General features: G+C 33.1%; 1 protein-coding gene across 1 annotated transcript in view; it reads left to right on the top strand.

The window, feature by feature from the left end:
* The window catches only part of LOC138696866 (neuronal acetylcholine receptor subunit alpha-2-like), a 60876-nt gene extending 53771 nt beyond the window's left edge, over positions 1-7105 (top strand). The window contains exons 13-15 of the mRNA XM_069822318.1: positions 2651-2803; positions 3029-3204; positions 4382-7105. Coding sequence (XP_069678419.1) covers positions 2651-2803; positions 3029-3204; positions 4382-4540 — 488 coding nt within the window. The 3' untranslated portion in view covers positions 4541-7105. The remainder of the gene's footprint in view (positions 1-2650; positions 2804-3028; positions 3205-4381) is intronic.
* Positions 7106-15123: the final 8018 nt, after the last annotated feature.

Raw genomic sequence — 15123 nt, 5'->3', positions numbered from 1 at the left:
AATAATAATAATCAGGGAACGGATTTATATGGACTAAAAATATATGAAATATGTAAATATATATGTAGTTATTTTTACCAAAATATGGAATTAAATATGGATTTTTACCAAAATATGGAATTAAATATGGACTTAAAATTATAAAAAAATGACTATGTACGTTAAATATTGGTACATTTTAATCAAACTAAACAAAAAATATAATGGACGTACCTTATCTTCCAATGTAGTTTCAACAAAACACAATTTTTATTGTCTGTTACCATAACAATAGGTTACAAACATTTCTTTCAAGTGCTGAAAAGTGAATCTTCTTCTATTGTCTCTGAGGATAGATTTATACTGACTAAAAGAGCGTTCGACGTCACAAGAAGTAACTGGTACATAATTCAATTTCACAATGTCTGCTGGGGATAAGTCCAAGTTAATCTTCACTGTTGATTCACCACTCATCACAGCAACAACCTTTTGTAGTTCTTCATATCCAGGGTTTTTTGAAAGTACAGTGTCCACCTTAGCTCTTACTGCATCTGCAACTTTACCTCTACCACGATTCAGTTGTTCCACAGTACTATTTATAATTTCAAAACTTTCAGATAGTGAAAGGTGCCTATTTTGGAGACTTTTGAGCGTTTTTATGATGCATGAAAATGTATGCTGAATGTGAGCTAAGTCATTCTTCACACTTATGTCACAGGTAACTGTTTTCGCAGTATCAATTGAGACTGCATCTTCAGAGTCCAATGCAAGGAGAACATTGTTAATAGAGTCTATATGTTCGGCATAATATTCAACTGCTTCTAGCCATGTACCCCATCTAGTTAAAATTGGCTTTGGTGGCAATGGAATTTCAGGGTACATTTCTTTCAACACGTTAACTCTACTGGGAGCTTTGAGAAATACTTTTTTCACTGATGAAATCAACAAATCTACTTTAGGGAAATTGTCTCTGACCACTTCTGCCACACGATGAAATGCATGCGCCACACAAGTAAAATGAGTCAATTTAGGATATACAACAGATAATGCTTGTCCAGCTTTGACCATATAAGGGGCAGCATCGCTAATAAAGAATAACACATTATCGTACATAATACCCTTTGGCCACAGGATACCCATAGCTTCGTTGAACAGTTTAACTATAGTTTTGTTATTGCACTTTTCTAGAACATCACAATGTAAAAGAATTCGTTCAGAATATTGTTCACTTAACAAACCGATAACTACATTACCAACAAGTCTACCTTCTTTGTCGGGAGTCTCATCAATGGAAACCCAAATTGAACTATCTTTAATTTCATCTCTTATCTTCTGTATTGTCTCATCGTAGATGGATGGAGCATACGTCTTCCTAAGTGTTGACTCATCCGGGATTGTATGTTGAGTATATTTTTCAAGGAATTCCCTGAAGACCTTATTCTTTAGTTTGTAGAGAGGAATATCAGCAGAGATGAGAGAACGGCACAGGTCGATGTTAAACTCAGATCTTACATTCGATGTTGTTGGTTGTGTTAAAAACAATTGTCTCTGCTTGGAATTTAGTTGTTTGTTGGCCTGATGTTTACTAGTTGTAATGTGTTGTTGCACCAGGAACTTTTGTGTAGATGATACTGCACACTGACACAAATTACAAAATAATATTTTATTGTCAGTTGATAAACCATCTTCTTTAAATTCTGAAATGTAACTTGTTAGTTTTGATTTTAAATTGACTGAATGACGTACTTTTGGCATATTTACCGTCTTTATAGTATGATTTACAAAACTGAACCTATGTGTACTCTGACTGGCATTTAACTGTTGAGCTGCACAACTGAAGTCTGTTAAAAATTTTAAATTAAATTAATACAGTTTTGTAACTTACTTTCCCATTGTTGATAGGACTGCTAATTTTCAAATAACTCTGATGTTAAAGGGATTACTGAACATGTGTTTAAATCTCTATTGTTGAAATGTATTTTTAAAAGTTAATGGAATTTTGTTTTGTTTTATTGTTAAACCTAATATAATATGGACTGTTTTATATGAAATATGGAAAATATATGGAAATTAACGAAAATATGTACTAAACTCTAAAATATGGAAAAATATGGAAAATAAAAGTAGGATTTTTCAACCCTACACATTGTGAAACATAAAGATAATGCAAAATATAAATTATATTAGCTTTATAAGTAAATATGTATTTACATATAAATCCTTTCCCTGATAATAATAATAATAATAATAATAATAATAATAATAATAATAATAATAATAATAATAATAATAATATCGTTTATTGCCAGAAAAATACAATACAAAGAAATTGTAAGTTTACATGCAGTGGTCGAAAAAGTAAGTGAGGAAAGAATAATGCTGAAACTGATCAGGAAGAGAAAAAGAAATGGCTGGGGCACTGGCTGAGAAGAAACTGCGTACTGAAGGATGCAATGGAAGGAATTGTGAACAGGAGAAAAGTTCGGGGCAGAATATTATGTCAGATAATAATATTAACATATATGTGGATCGTATAAGGAAACTAAGATGAAGGCAGAAAATAGGAAAGATTGGGGAGAGTTGAGATTGCAGTGACGACCTGCCCTTAGGCAAAATTAATTCTAATATGAAAACTTTATCGCATACCATTTGATGATCACTTTATTTACAGTGTTGATGTTGGTAACCCTAGCGACTTACTGGATGGAGGCTAGTGAGTCAGAGAGGTTGATACTAGCAGCTGTGGATGTTTTGTGTCACTTCGGGTTTTTGATGCATCTAGGACGAGTGCTTCCTTCAAATGGAGACAAGACGCCTCTTATTGGTGAGCTGATTTTATATAACTACTCTCAATTATTTATTAGTTAATAGCAGCTAATATTGAGTAAAATATTTTGGATTTTTCGACATAGTTTACATTTCTCTCCACGTAATATACATAGCATGCCACGTGCCATGTCGTAGGCACGATTCAAGAACGTTTTTTTCTCTTTATAATTTAAATTCTTGGTTATGTCAAGCTGTTAACTAATATGATTTCTTGTTACAGTGACGTTTTACAGAGATTCCATGTTCCTGGCGACTATGGCAGTATTTACAACTGTCATTGTTCGAGGTCTTAAAACGGCATCCGTAGTGCTACCAATTTGGGCATCTGCTTTATCCAGATGGGTCGTTCAGACACGAGTTGGACAAGTGTTGATTTTTCATAATTCAAATCAAAATGTAAGTTTTAATTACACAAGAAATCCAGAAGTTCAATTTAGAAAGCTCTTAGTATTTATACTTTAAGGGGCTAGGTACAGTTTACAGCAGTAAAATTTTGGAAATATTCAACATTTTTTTCCTGATTTCCAGACCTATATTTATTAGGACTTTTGCCTTATTTTATTGTCATCTACTCACCCCTGCAGTTTGTACCTACAATTATGAATAGAGACCGGATTTTTATGTAATTATATATTATATTACTTTCAACCTAACCATATATAAATAACAAATCTTCGCGAATCTTGTAATTACCATTAATCTATTAAAATTTGATACTACATGTTTATACAGATTTACCCCACATTACATATTATGGCTTATATTGCATAAATCTACATATTTAGGGGTTTTATTCAATTTTACTTCTTTAAAAGGAAAAAGAAAACTTCTGTTGGGGAAGTTTACAATTTGAAATACACAGATTTAAAAAGCCTTTTTACCTACCGAGAAAGGATATATTTCGGGACGAAACATAACATCTTAGTTTCAGGAAGTAAAAGAGGCGCTCACCCCTTACCGCCCACTGTAAATATGAGTGAACAAAAGGCAACCTTACTCATACAACTACTTTGTATTGTAAAAATCAAGAAGGGAATGATCTCATACGCATAAGCGAACGACATAGTAGTAGGGTCTGAAGACCTTACAAAGTTACAAACAATAAACATCATGGTAAAATGGTGCAATAAAAACAAATTTGATATAAATGTGGACAAGACAGAAATGATGACACTCAGAAACGGCGGAAGAGCATCAGAAACAGTAGAAATCATCATGAAGAACAGAAAGTTAAAAATTGTATCAGATTACAAATATCTAGGCTTAACAATACAAACCAGCGCAGATATTGATATTAAATATTTTCATGATTTTACATATTTTGATACATATTCAGCTTATTTTTCTTACATAAATACGTACATATTTCACACCTTGATATTACATAAAAATCCGGTCCCTAATTATGAAACATTCTGTATATGTCTTTTGAATGATACGCAAAGAAAATTAAATATCAGTAGAATATAATGGTTACAAGATACAGAAATGAATCGTTGTGAAGAGGTAAAACGTATAAATGAGAAGGTGTATATCACATTTATAACACTTTTATTTGTCTTTCTCTTTTCAGGTAAACACTTCTACATCTGGAAACGAGGGTACAGCAGTGGATAATGCCACTAATGCGTCGTTGCCAGACTGGGACGCATTCTTATTAGTGTTCAACTTTTTAACCTTTGTCGTGACCCTGTTTACATACTTTGTACTTCTGGTGGGTTTTATACCGTAATATTTGTTCTGCGACGGTACAATTCCTAAAATTAAGAATTTTGTTGAAAATATGTTCAATAAAAGCGGGTGAGCAAATTATCTCCCAACCGGAAGACTGTAACTTCCGCTATCGGCAGGAGTACGCTCCCACAAGCTGGTTAAAGAGAAAGCGCAGTTCCGGTACTGATGTAAAATACAGTGAAACCTCTCATTTACGGACAAGAAGGGACGTAACAATCTGTCCGCATCTGGGAGGTGTCCTTTATTGGGAGGGAGGCTCCCCAATCTAACAGTAAATTTATAATATGAATTATTTATCCCTTCACGCTTTAAATGAAATATATTACTGTAGTATAATTCTAAATACAGTACACTACAATAAATTCATTGCAACTTTGAACTACAGTAGATAAGACCGAAAAAGGAAAATACAGTACTGTGCCATACATTTTTATTCTAGGTCTACAGTTATGCAGTACTGTAATTTACTATTTTCAACTTAACCTTTACGTTCAGGTGCCATATCTCTCGAAAAAGAAATAATTGAAGTGAAGAGAATAATCCTACTAACCCTATTGTGTATCGAATACAATTTCACGATCTCGGACCTTACTGTTTTCTTTCATGTTAAGGAGTTTCTGCACTAAATTTTCCATTTTTGTTACACATTAGGTCTTGAAATACAAGTCTGTCCGCAGTCAGGAGGTAAAGCAAGCTTTAGGACTGTGAAACAGCTGTCCGTGTCAGTGTCTGAGAGTGTCCGTAAACGAGAGTTAAATTTATCATTATTTCTATATTATTTAAGTTGAGACATAAAAATCTGTCCGTATATGAGGAATGTCCGTATCTTGGGGGTGTCCTTAAAGAGAGGTTTCGCTGTATATAATTTAATTACCCAAATTATGGAATGAGATTATGGAATTTATGCATTGTGGTTACAATTATCGGTAAGAATCTCTGAAGATATTCAACAAGGAAGTGTGTAAAAATAGGCTACATACCCTGAAAGGAGTTAAAAATAACTCCGAAGAAGACTCCGGATCCATTTTCCAAAGGGAACTTCATTTCTTAAGCAGATGTAAAAAATATTGAATAAGAATGGAGGCGGTTTTAGAACATTTCTTAATTAGGGTGAGTAAATGAAGTTTCAACTGCTTTTATTTAATACTATTTTAAATTAATATTTTGCCCAATTACCGATACTGAATTGAAGGGTTCACAGCAATAGTGAGCCAAGCGCCATTTATTAAAAAAGGAGAAAACAAGAGTTAAAATTAAGTGATTACCATAATTTAACGAAACATATATCAAGTAAGATAAAGTATGCACATTAAAATTAAATGATACTAGTGGCTTGTGCAGCAAATGCTGCAAACTAAGTTCATTAGACGTTCAAATCAACATTTTTCAGATTTATTTTCAATTAAGAATACCAGACATTCGGAAAGTTATTTGCTTCCATAACAATGAAAGATACTCTCTCTCGAGCCAATACTGAAGAGAACCACGCATATAAATATCTACACCACACCGCCATTAAATACATGAAAAAGACCCAACCCCACTTGATTAATAATTATAAAAATATTTGATTTTTAATAATATTATTATGTTACGTAAGTTTTATAGCTTTCAGTAACATATACTATACCCGCCACTCAGTAAAATATAGAAATCAAAATCTAATTTAAGTTATTCTCTACATCTACTTCTATAACCCCAAAACGTTTCACTTTCATATCATCAATATAGCATTAATATGTATAATTAATGAAAGATAGTCACATCATGGCATTAACTATAATAATACTTCATTTCTAATGGTAATAATGTCATCAAACCACCTCAAGTTTTGTAGTTTTTAATATACAATACACAGCTGCACCCAGAAAATTACACACCACAGAATCGAACCTGTAAATTATTTTTAGTAAGTTAAGTTTTTAATAACCAATTTAATATGTCAGCATTCTTGCAGATCATGGCCTTCGTGTAATATTGTTTACTGTAGTATGTGTTTTATTTTATTCTGAAATGCAATACGGCCGACTTGATGCTCGCTTCGCTTCACCTTTACGAAAAAGCGAAGGGAATATCAAGTCGGCCTTGAATGCTATTAGCTAGTTCTCAAAACTGACGACAGATGGATCTTGGAAAATAGGAAAATTATGTTTAAAAATTGATATTTCACTGAAAACTACTATTTTTCCGAAAAACTTTAAGTTCCAAGCTTCAAAATGAGGGGTCATTTATTAAAATCCGTCCAGCCGTTCTCCCGTAATTTCCATTACCAGTTCAAATTATATATATATATATATATATATATATATATATATATATAGACGTCAATCTTCATTAAATTATGGTGTTTACTTAACTTTAACCCTTGCTTTCTCCGTTTTTAATAAATGGGGCTTGGCCACTATGGCTCTGAACCCTTCAATTGTTTCTGTTCTCTTCATGTTTGTTATAAGAACATTACTATAATTTGAACAGAATCAGACATTCGTAGGCCTATTTAACAGTATTTTAACTGTTCATGTATATCTTATAATACAGTAGTAAAACTTATTTATACAGTGTTCATGCGTCTTTTATTTAATCATGTAAACTTGACCAAACTGGGTATCGTGATTACATCGTGTAATCACGAACATTCAAATTGGTAAGGGGAGTTTGCTGCGCGTTGCCCTCTGTCTCGCTCACGTACTGAAGGCAAGCAGTGGCGGTATCATGACCAAAGTTCGGAACTTGGGGACTTGTGCCTTTCCAGTGGCTAAGCGACCGGACTTTCATGTCAACAACTCCCGCTTCCAGCACGGAGGTACAGTCAGGTCTGCTATAAAAGTAGTTTCTGGCTGTAACAACGTATTGATAGTATTATTGTAGGTCGAAACACGTAATTTTGCAGCATATGTATAATAAAAATAAACACGAGAAATATATCAAATTTACTGTTCTGCTCTGTACATTTTATTACAGTGTATGACTACGTACATTCGAAGATTTTCGAACCCATAACTTCTTCGGCTGTTAGTTAAACATGATTTGAAACGAAACTTATTTCCACTTCACATGAAGCGACGGGAACAAACTTAAAATACTGAACGTTTTCACTGTTAATGTTTTCTATTCGATTTTCAGCAGTTGCTAGCTGATCTCGTATCTGAGAAAGATAAGTAGGATATCCCAAATTTTTCTGGAAAATAGTTTTCAATTTGTGTGTCACTACTAGGGCAGGTCCCTCTACGACTTGTTCCATGGCTGTGGATATATTTTCCACCGATTTAAGGGACTGCAATGTCTTTTACCGTTTCCAACCTCTAGTTTATGTGTGGCACAACTTACAAAATATAAACTTTCCATTCGAAGAAAATAATGTATCTCCTCCGAAGTCCTCCACGAAATTCTGTAGCTAAAATTTAAAAAATGTATTTTCTAACTTCTATTCTACCGATTCGAATAACACTATTTTCTAATTCCGTTTACCTGTAATTCTCTGAATGTCATTGGCTTCGACATGACACAGTTCCCTCGTCCGTCATCTTGTCGTTCGATGTGACCACTTTCTTAGTATATACGACTGTTCCTGAGCTCTTGCAGCGTGAACTTTGTGTACGTTGTACCTGTAACCTTACTCATGCACACGACACACAAGTCCCCAAGTTCCGAGCTTTAATCATGACGTTCTACGAACTACAAACCCTCTGTCTCTAGCAGAAGCAGAAGGTTTCGCACAGAATGGGAAGAGGAATTTAATTTATCTGTCGGAGAAATTAATGTAATATGTTTGCTTTGCTAAACTATTCAATTAGAAGTATATAGAAGCGACATGAAAAGGCATCATAAATGTCACTCTGAATATAAAGATGTAACAGGTATTTTTAAAGTTATTTAACGACGCTGTATCAACTACTAGGTTATTTAGCGTCGATGAGATTGGTGATAGCGACATGGTATTTGGCGAGATGAGGCCGAGGATTCGCCACAGATTACCTGGCATTCACCTTACAGTTGGCAAAAACCTCGGAAAAGATCCAACCAGGTAATCAGCCCAAGCGGGTAACGAACCCGCGCCCGAGCGCAACTTCAGACCGGCAGGCAAGCGCCTTAACGACTGATCCACGCCGGTGGCTGACAGGTATTATTATTACTAATATTGTCATTATTATTATTATTATTATTATTGTTATTAATACTATTATTATTATTATATTATTATTATTATTATTATTACTATTACTATATGATCAGAAAGAGAAAAAGGAATTGGTTGCGTCACTGGTTGAGAAGAAACTGTCTACTGAAGGATGCACTGGAAGGAATGGTGAACGGGAGAAGAGTTAAGGACAGAGTAAGAAATCAGATGATAGACGACATTAAGATATGTGGATCATATGCGGAGACTAAGACAAAGGCAGAAAATAGGAAAGACTGGAGAATGCTGGGTTTGCAGTGAAATACCTGCCCATGGGCAGAAAACTTACGTACGTATGTAGATGAGCAAGTCTCACTATAATTCTTCTTTATGTGCGGGAATATTTATATATTTTTTAGATCTCGTCCCTTGGAGGATGAAATTACCCGCTATATCTCCATTTTAAGCTTTTTAATCTTAAGATAAGAAGTAACTAATTACTACTTATGTATTTACTATTAATTAATTTAATAATAATATTAATAAGAATAAGAATAATAAAATAACACATTAATAATAAAACAACTATAATAATAACAGTAACAATAACATCAATTATAATAATAATAATAATAATAATAATAATAAGTTATTATCATCATCATCATCATCGCTGTTGACTAGCATAAAAATAACAACAAAATAAATAAATAAATAAATAAAGATATCAATGAATGAATCAAAGAAATAAATTAAATAAATATATAAAGAAAGAAAGAAACAAACAAATAATTGATAAACAAACAAATAATTGATAAACAAATAAATAAATTGGTAAATAAATAAATAAATTGGTAAATAAGTAAATTGGTAAATAAATAAATGAAGAAATAAATAAACAAATAAATAAATAGGTAAATTAATTGGTAAAAGATGACTAAATAAGTAAATTAAATAATAAATAAATTGTGTAATAAATAAATAAATAAATAAATATTTAAATAAATAAAGATAGCAATGAATGAATCAAAGAAATAAATTAAATAAATATATAAAGAAAGAAAGAAACAAACAAATAATTGATAAACAAACAAATAATTGATAAACAAATAAATAAATTGGTAAATAAATAAATAAATTGGTAAATAAGTAAATTGGTAAATAAATAAATGAAGAAATAAATAAACAAATAAATAAATAGGTAAATTAATTGGTAAAAGATGACTAAATAAGTAAATTAAATAATAAATAAATTGTGTAATAAATAAATAAATAAATAAATAAATAAATATTTAAATAAATAAAGATAGCAATGAATGAATCAAAGAAATAAATTAAATAAATATATAAAGAAAGAAAGAAACAAACAAATAATTGATAAACAAACAAATAATTGATAAACAAATAAATAAATTGGTAAATAAATAAATAAATTGGTAAATAAGTAAATTGGTAAATAAATAAATGAAGAAATAAATAAACAAATAAATAAATAGGTAAATTAATTGGTAAAAGATGACTAAATAAGTAAATTAAATAATAAATAAATTGTGTAATAAATAAATAAATAAATAAATATTTAAATAAATAAAGATAGCAATGAATGAATCAAAGAAATAAATTAAATAAATAAATAAAGAAACAAATAATTGATAAGCAAATAAATAAATAAATTGGTAAATAAATAAATAGGTAAATTAATTGGTAAAAGATAACTAAATAAATAAATAAATAAAGTAATAAATATAATGTAACAAATAAATTATGTAGCCTAAATAGGCAGACAGATAAAGGGATAAATTGATTAATTATTATATATTTGTTTTCAACAGCGGCGGTAGTAATAATAATAATAATAATAATAATAATAATAATAATAATAATAATAATAATAATAATAGTAATAGTAATAACTATTATAATTATAATAACAGCAACAAGAACGGTGATGACGACATACAGAAACTGAAATAAACCTTAAATCGTCGTCAGGAAGGAAAAACGACATAAATAAATGCAAGGAAGCCAGCTATCTAGCGGCGTGGGAAATAGCTCGAGCTCTTAAGCTTTTCAAAGAAGTAGAGTTTTTAAAAAGGCAAATCATTAAAATGGCTGAAGTAATTTGTCCGAAGGAAGTTGCTAATTAAAAAAAAAACTGCACGATTCTCGACCAAGTATTCAGAAAAGATCAGAGGAAAGTTTAGATTGTATTCAAGAGGAAGATTAAAGAAATAAGCAAAAATAAAAGTATATTAATCACTGCCTCTTGATGATAGCAGTGACATTACGACAGCAAAGCCTTATGATTTTTATACGTGAGGATGATGAGAAAATGTGCACGAACCATGACGCTTGTAGTTTTCATGCAAAGTACAGTACCTCTCCCACGTCTGCTTACTTCATAGGCGCGTAATCATATTGTCATTCGAGTTTCGGTCATCGCTAGCCTACGGTTAACATTCTTGGTTGTTATGAAAACATACAGCTGGAATATTAGATGTGGTCAAACTTGCAAAAAATGAAAACCTTTAAAATTAGGTTATGAATTAATGATACTTCCAGGGTTTTCGAGTGTTGAGTGACAGAAATCTGATATTACCTATACGAAACACTGAAAGTGAACGATTTGTAGGAGTAAATTCTAGTAATGTTCATAAGATTGCAATGAATTTTGAACATTATGATGGTGTAACAACGCCGGGTAAGAATTGACATTGCAGGAAACGTAGTGAGAAGTAAAGAGAATTTGTGAAAAGTGTCTCTTAGAAAGAAAGCTGACGCATTGACGGGGGAAGAATTGGAAAAGAAGACTATCAGGTATTGTGTAATCACAGGAATACAGCCCCTTGTATTGGAGGTATGGATACTAACGCTATTGAATTCAGCGTTACTGTTAATATTTATATAAAAAGGATATATTTTTTCACACACGATGCAACTCGTAGGTAACAAATCGCATAAAATGTACATGTTCAGTGTAATATCAAACAATAAGTGTTTTCTTAAATATTCTGTTGTAGTTACAAGCAATATCAGGATCATTCTTGTATTGAGCGATATAGACTACTACAAACATACTCCTACATCACGTGTGTACCAATATCATTAAACTCTTATTCAGATGCCGTTGCAGAAACCACCCACACAGGATGTGCCAAAATAAATATTACAAATCAAGATGAAACTTTGATACTCCCTATGCACCATACGGGACAAAAAAAATTCTTAAATAATTTGAAATAAACTCAAAATTATAGCACAACACACGAGAGATACGATGTGATCACCAAAGCTCGGAACTTGCGGACTTGTGTCTTTGCACGTGGCTAAGCGACCGGACTTCAATGTCAACAAACTCCCGCTTCCAGCTCGGAGGTACTGTCAGGTCTGCTACAAAAGTGGTTTCTGGCTCCGACAACATATTGATAATATTATGGTAGGTTGAAACACGTAATTTCATAGCATATATATAATAAAAATAAACATGAAAAAATATCAAATTTACTGTTCCGCTGTGTACATTTTATTACAGTGTATGACTACCTACATTCGAAGATTTTTCGGTAGTAGACTTAAAATACTGAATTTTTTCACTGTTACTGTTTTCTGTTCGATTTTCAGCAGTTGCTAGCAGTTGCAATGCCTTTCAATGAATTCCGTTTCCAGCCTCTAGTTTGTGTGTGGCACAACTTACAAAATATAAACTCTCCATTCGAAAAAAAATAATGTATCTCCTCCGAATTCTCCACGAAATTCTGTATCTTAAATTTAAAACAAAATGTATTTTCAAACTTCTATAATACCCATTCGAAATAACACGTATTTTCTATTTCCTCAAACAGACCGTTTACCTTTAATTCTCTGAATGTCATTGGCTTCGACATAACAGTTTCTTCGTCCGTCTTCCTGTCATTAGTTGTGGCCACTTTCTTAGTACACACGACTGTCCCTGAGCACTTGCAGCGTGAGCTTTGTGTACGTTGTGCCTTAACCTTACTCATGCACACGACACAAGTCCCCAAGTTCCGAGCTTTGGTGATCACTGCGGATGCTATAAAGCCACCTAACCAGCACCAAATATTTTCCGATGATTTTCTTTCACACGCAATGATTGCGTTATCCAGTGATACCACCATGATATTGCACTACGCGGAAAAGCACTCGTTTTTTTGGTCAAGGGTAAATCTATCTGTTTATCTACTCGTATCTACCAAAAATCGTATATACAGGATGTATAAAAAAAACTTTAACAAACCAAATCTAACCTGTAACCGATTCTCGACCATACGAAAACTCTTATTTGAGAACTTTGCCGTCCTCTATTGAATATTGTGTATTCTATGACTTTGTACAGTCATGAAAAAGGAGGAAAGTTCAGCCGGCGTTGTGGATCGGATCCTGGGATAGTTCAGCTGGTTAAGAGCACAGCGCGACAACTGAGGGGTCCTGGGTTCGATTCCCAGTGCCGGAATGGATTTTTCTCCATTAATAGTATTTACGAAAATTCGCTTTCTATCTTTTACGTATCTACCAGAAAACGTATAAGCTTATACGTGAGTCGGAAGGAAAGGGGTATAAGTGCACTTAAATTATTTGTGAGAAAATGTGGTTGTAAGTACCGGTACTTAAGATTTCGTAAATTTCATGAAATATTTTATTTCAGTTTTAGTGTTAGTGTGTGATGTGGTTAAAAGATATATCTTTTTGCCACTAAAAATGTTAAATGTTTTAGCTTGCCTTGGATGCACTTGACTCTTGTTCTTAGAAATATCTCTTGTACCCCTTTGCTTCTGACCCCCTCATATATAAAGCATACCAAAAAGTATAAATAATCCAAATCTAACCTGCCACTGATTCTAGACCTTACGAAACCTCGCTTTCCATGTATCTACATATCAACCAAAAAACATAGCCTATATGTAAGGCGTACGAAAAGGCTGAACAATCCAAACCTAACCTGCCACTGATCCTAGACCTTACGAAAACTCGAAAACAGGCTGACGATACTCGGAGGGGGTGACCTAGGGACAAGTGGGGTTGCCTGCTATAAGTTAAAGTTGGGTACGCAGCGAACCTTAGTATAGTCAGCCTGTGTGGGTTTAGGAATGCACCTAGCTTGAGGGTTAGCGCAATAGATCTTGAAGAGTCGTAGTGCTGGATCGTTGTGTACCCTGTACAAATAAGTCCTAAGTCTTTTAAAATGGGAATGATATTTATGCACTGTAATAGATTGCATTTATCAACAAACGGGACTGAGTTTCATTGTTTATAGTTTTCAAGGCGGTTGTCCCTCTCTTGACAAGAGGGATCAATTTGGGTTTCGAAACCAGGAAGTGGGACCGAGTGAGAATTCAGTCATCATGTGAAGTACCGGTAGTTATGAAGTTTTGAGAGTAATACGGAGTTTTTGGTACTGGAAATTAGTAGTATTCGTTTGAGGATGAGACCTGGCTCTACTAGGGCAGAGGGTGGCCCACCTATCAGCATCGAAGTTACGAATACCAGCCATACCAGCTGTCGGACTTGAAAAATCATCCCATAGGATACACAATGGACCGAAACAACCTAAATGCAAGGATCAATTCCGGTAAAGCTAATCCAAGTTCTGATCGGGACAGTCGAGAGGCCTGGGGCCTATAAAATGAAAGTACAAGTTAAAAGTTATACATGAATATATTGATAATTTGTAAAACTTGTATTATGAAACTACACTTATGCACTTGTAAGTGAAGGAGATAAAGTACAGGTTATAGGTGAATTTCATGCATGTCTGTCAGCGGTCACCAATTTTTCATTACAGTTGTGCAAGTCTTAGGCTACCAGTGTAGTGACAATATTATACAAGTCCTATTCATGTCTGTCAGCGGGTAGAATACAGTTTGTAGGTTCTGTTACATATAATTAATTAATTTGTCTTGTTCTGTAAGCTTTTCAGAAGAAGCTCTAAACAAAATAATACTTTTCTCTAGAATTTCCTTTACAATAACCAATTTAGAATGTATTTCTACATTACAGCTTACAGCAATAGCAATTGTTTATAATAATTATTTATAACTACCACTGCCAGTTACTATAATCCAGAGGGCGGTGATATGAACAAAGAAATATCGCCATTACCTACATTGTAGAAGCTATGGCTTTCTTAAATAGCTTCTTTTCCTTTCAAGTCAAGCAAGTCCTTTACTAAATTAAGAAACGCCTGTAGCCTGTAACTTGCACTTACCAGTGCACTTGCAGACCTGTAACTTGTATTTTCGTAAAACAGATCCCTGGTGGTGGTGGTGGTGGTGGTGGTGGTGGTGGTGGTGGTGGTGGTGGTGGTGGTGGAGGTGGTGGTGGTGGTGGTGGTGATGATAAGGGTATAATAATAATAATAATAATAATAATGGAGATAGTAATAATGATGGCAATTATGATGGTAATAGCTGTTCATATGTTGTTGGAATGACCGTTAAGATCAGCAT

This window comes from Periplaneta americana, chromosome 3 (genome assembly GCF_040183065.1).
Source record: "Periplaneta americana isolate PAMFEO1 chromosome 3, P.americana_PAMFEO1_priV1, whole genome shotgun sequence".
In the NCBI taxonomy this organism is placed as follows: Eukaryota; Metazoa; Arthropoda; class Insecta; order Blattodea; family Blattidae; genus Periplaneta; species Periplaneta americana.
Note: the sequence above shows the minus strand (reverse complement) of the source record. Positions and strands in the feature narration are given on the sequence as shown.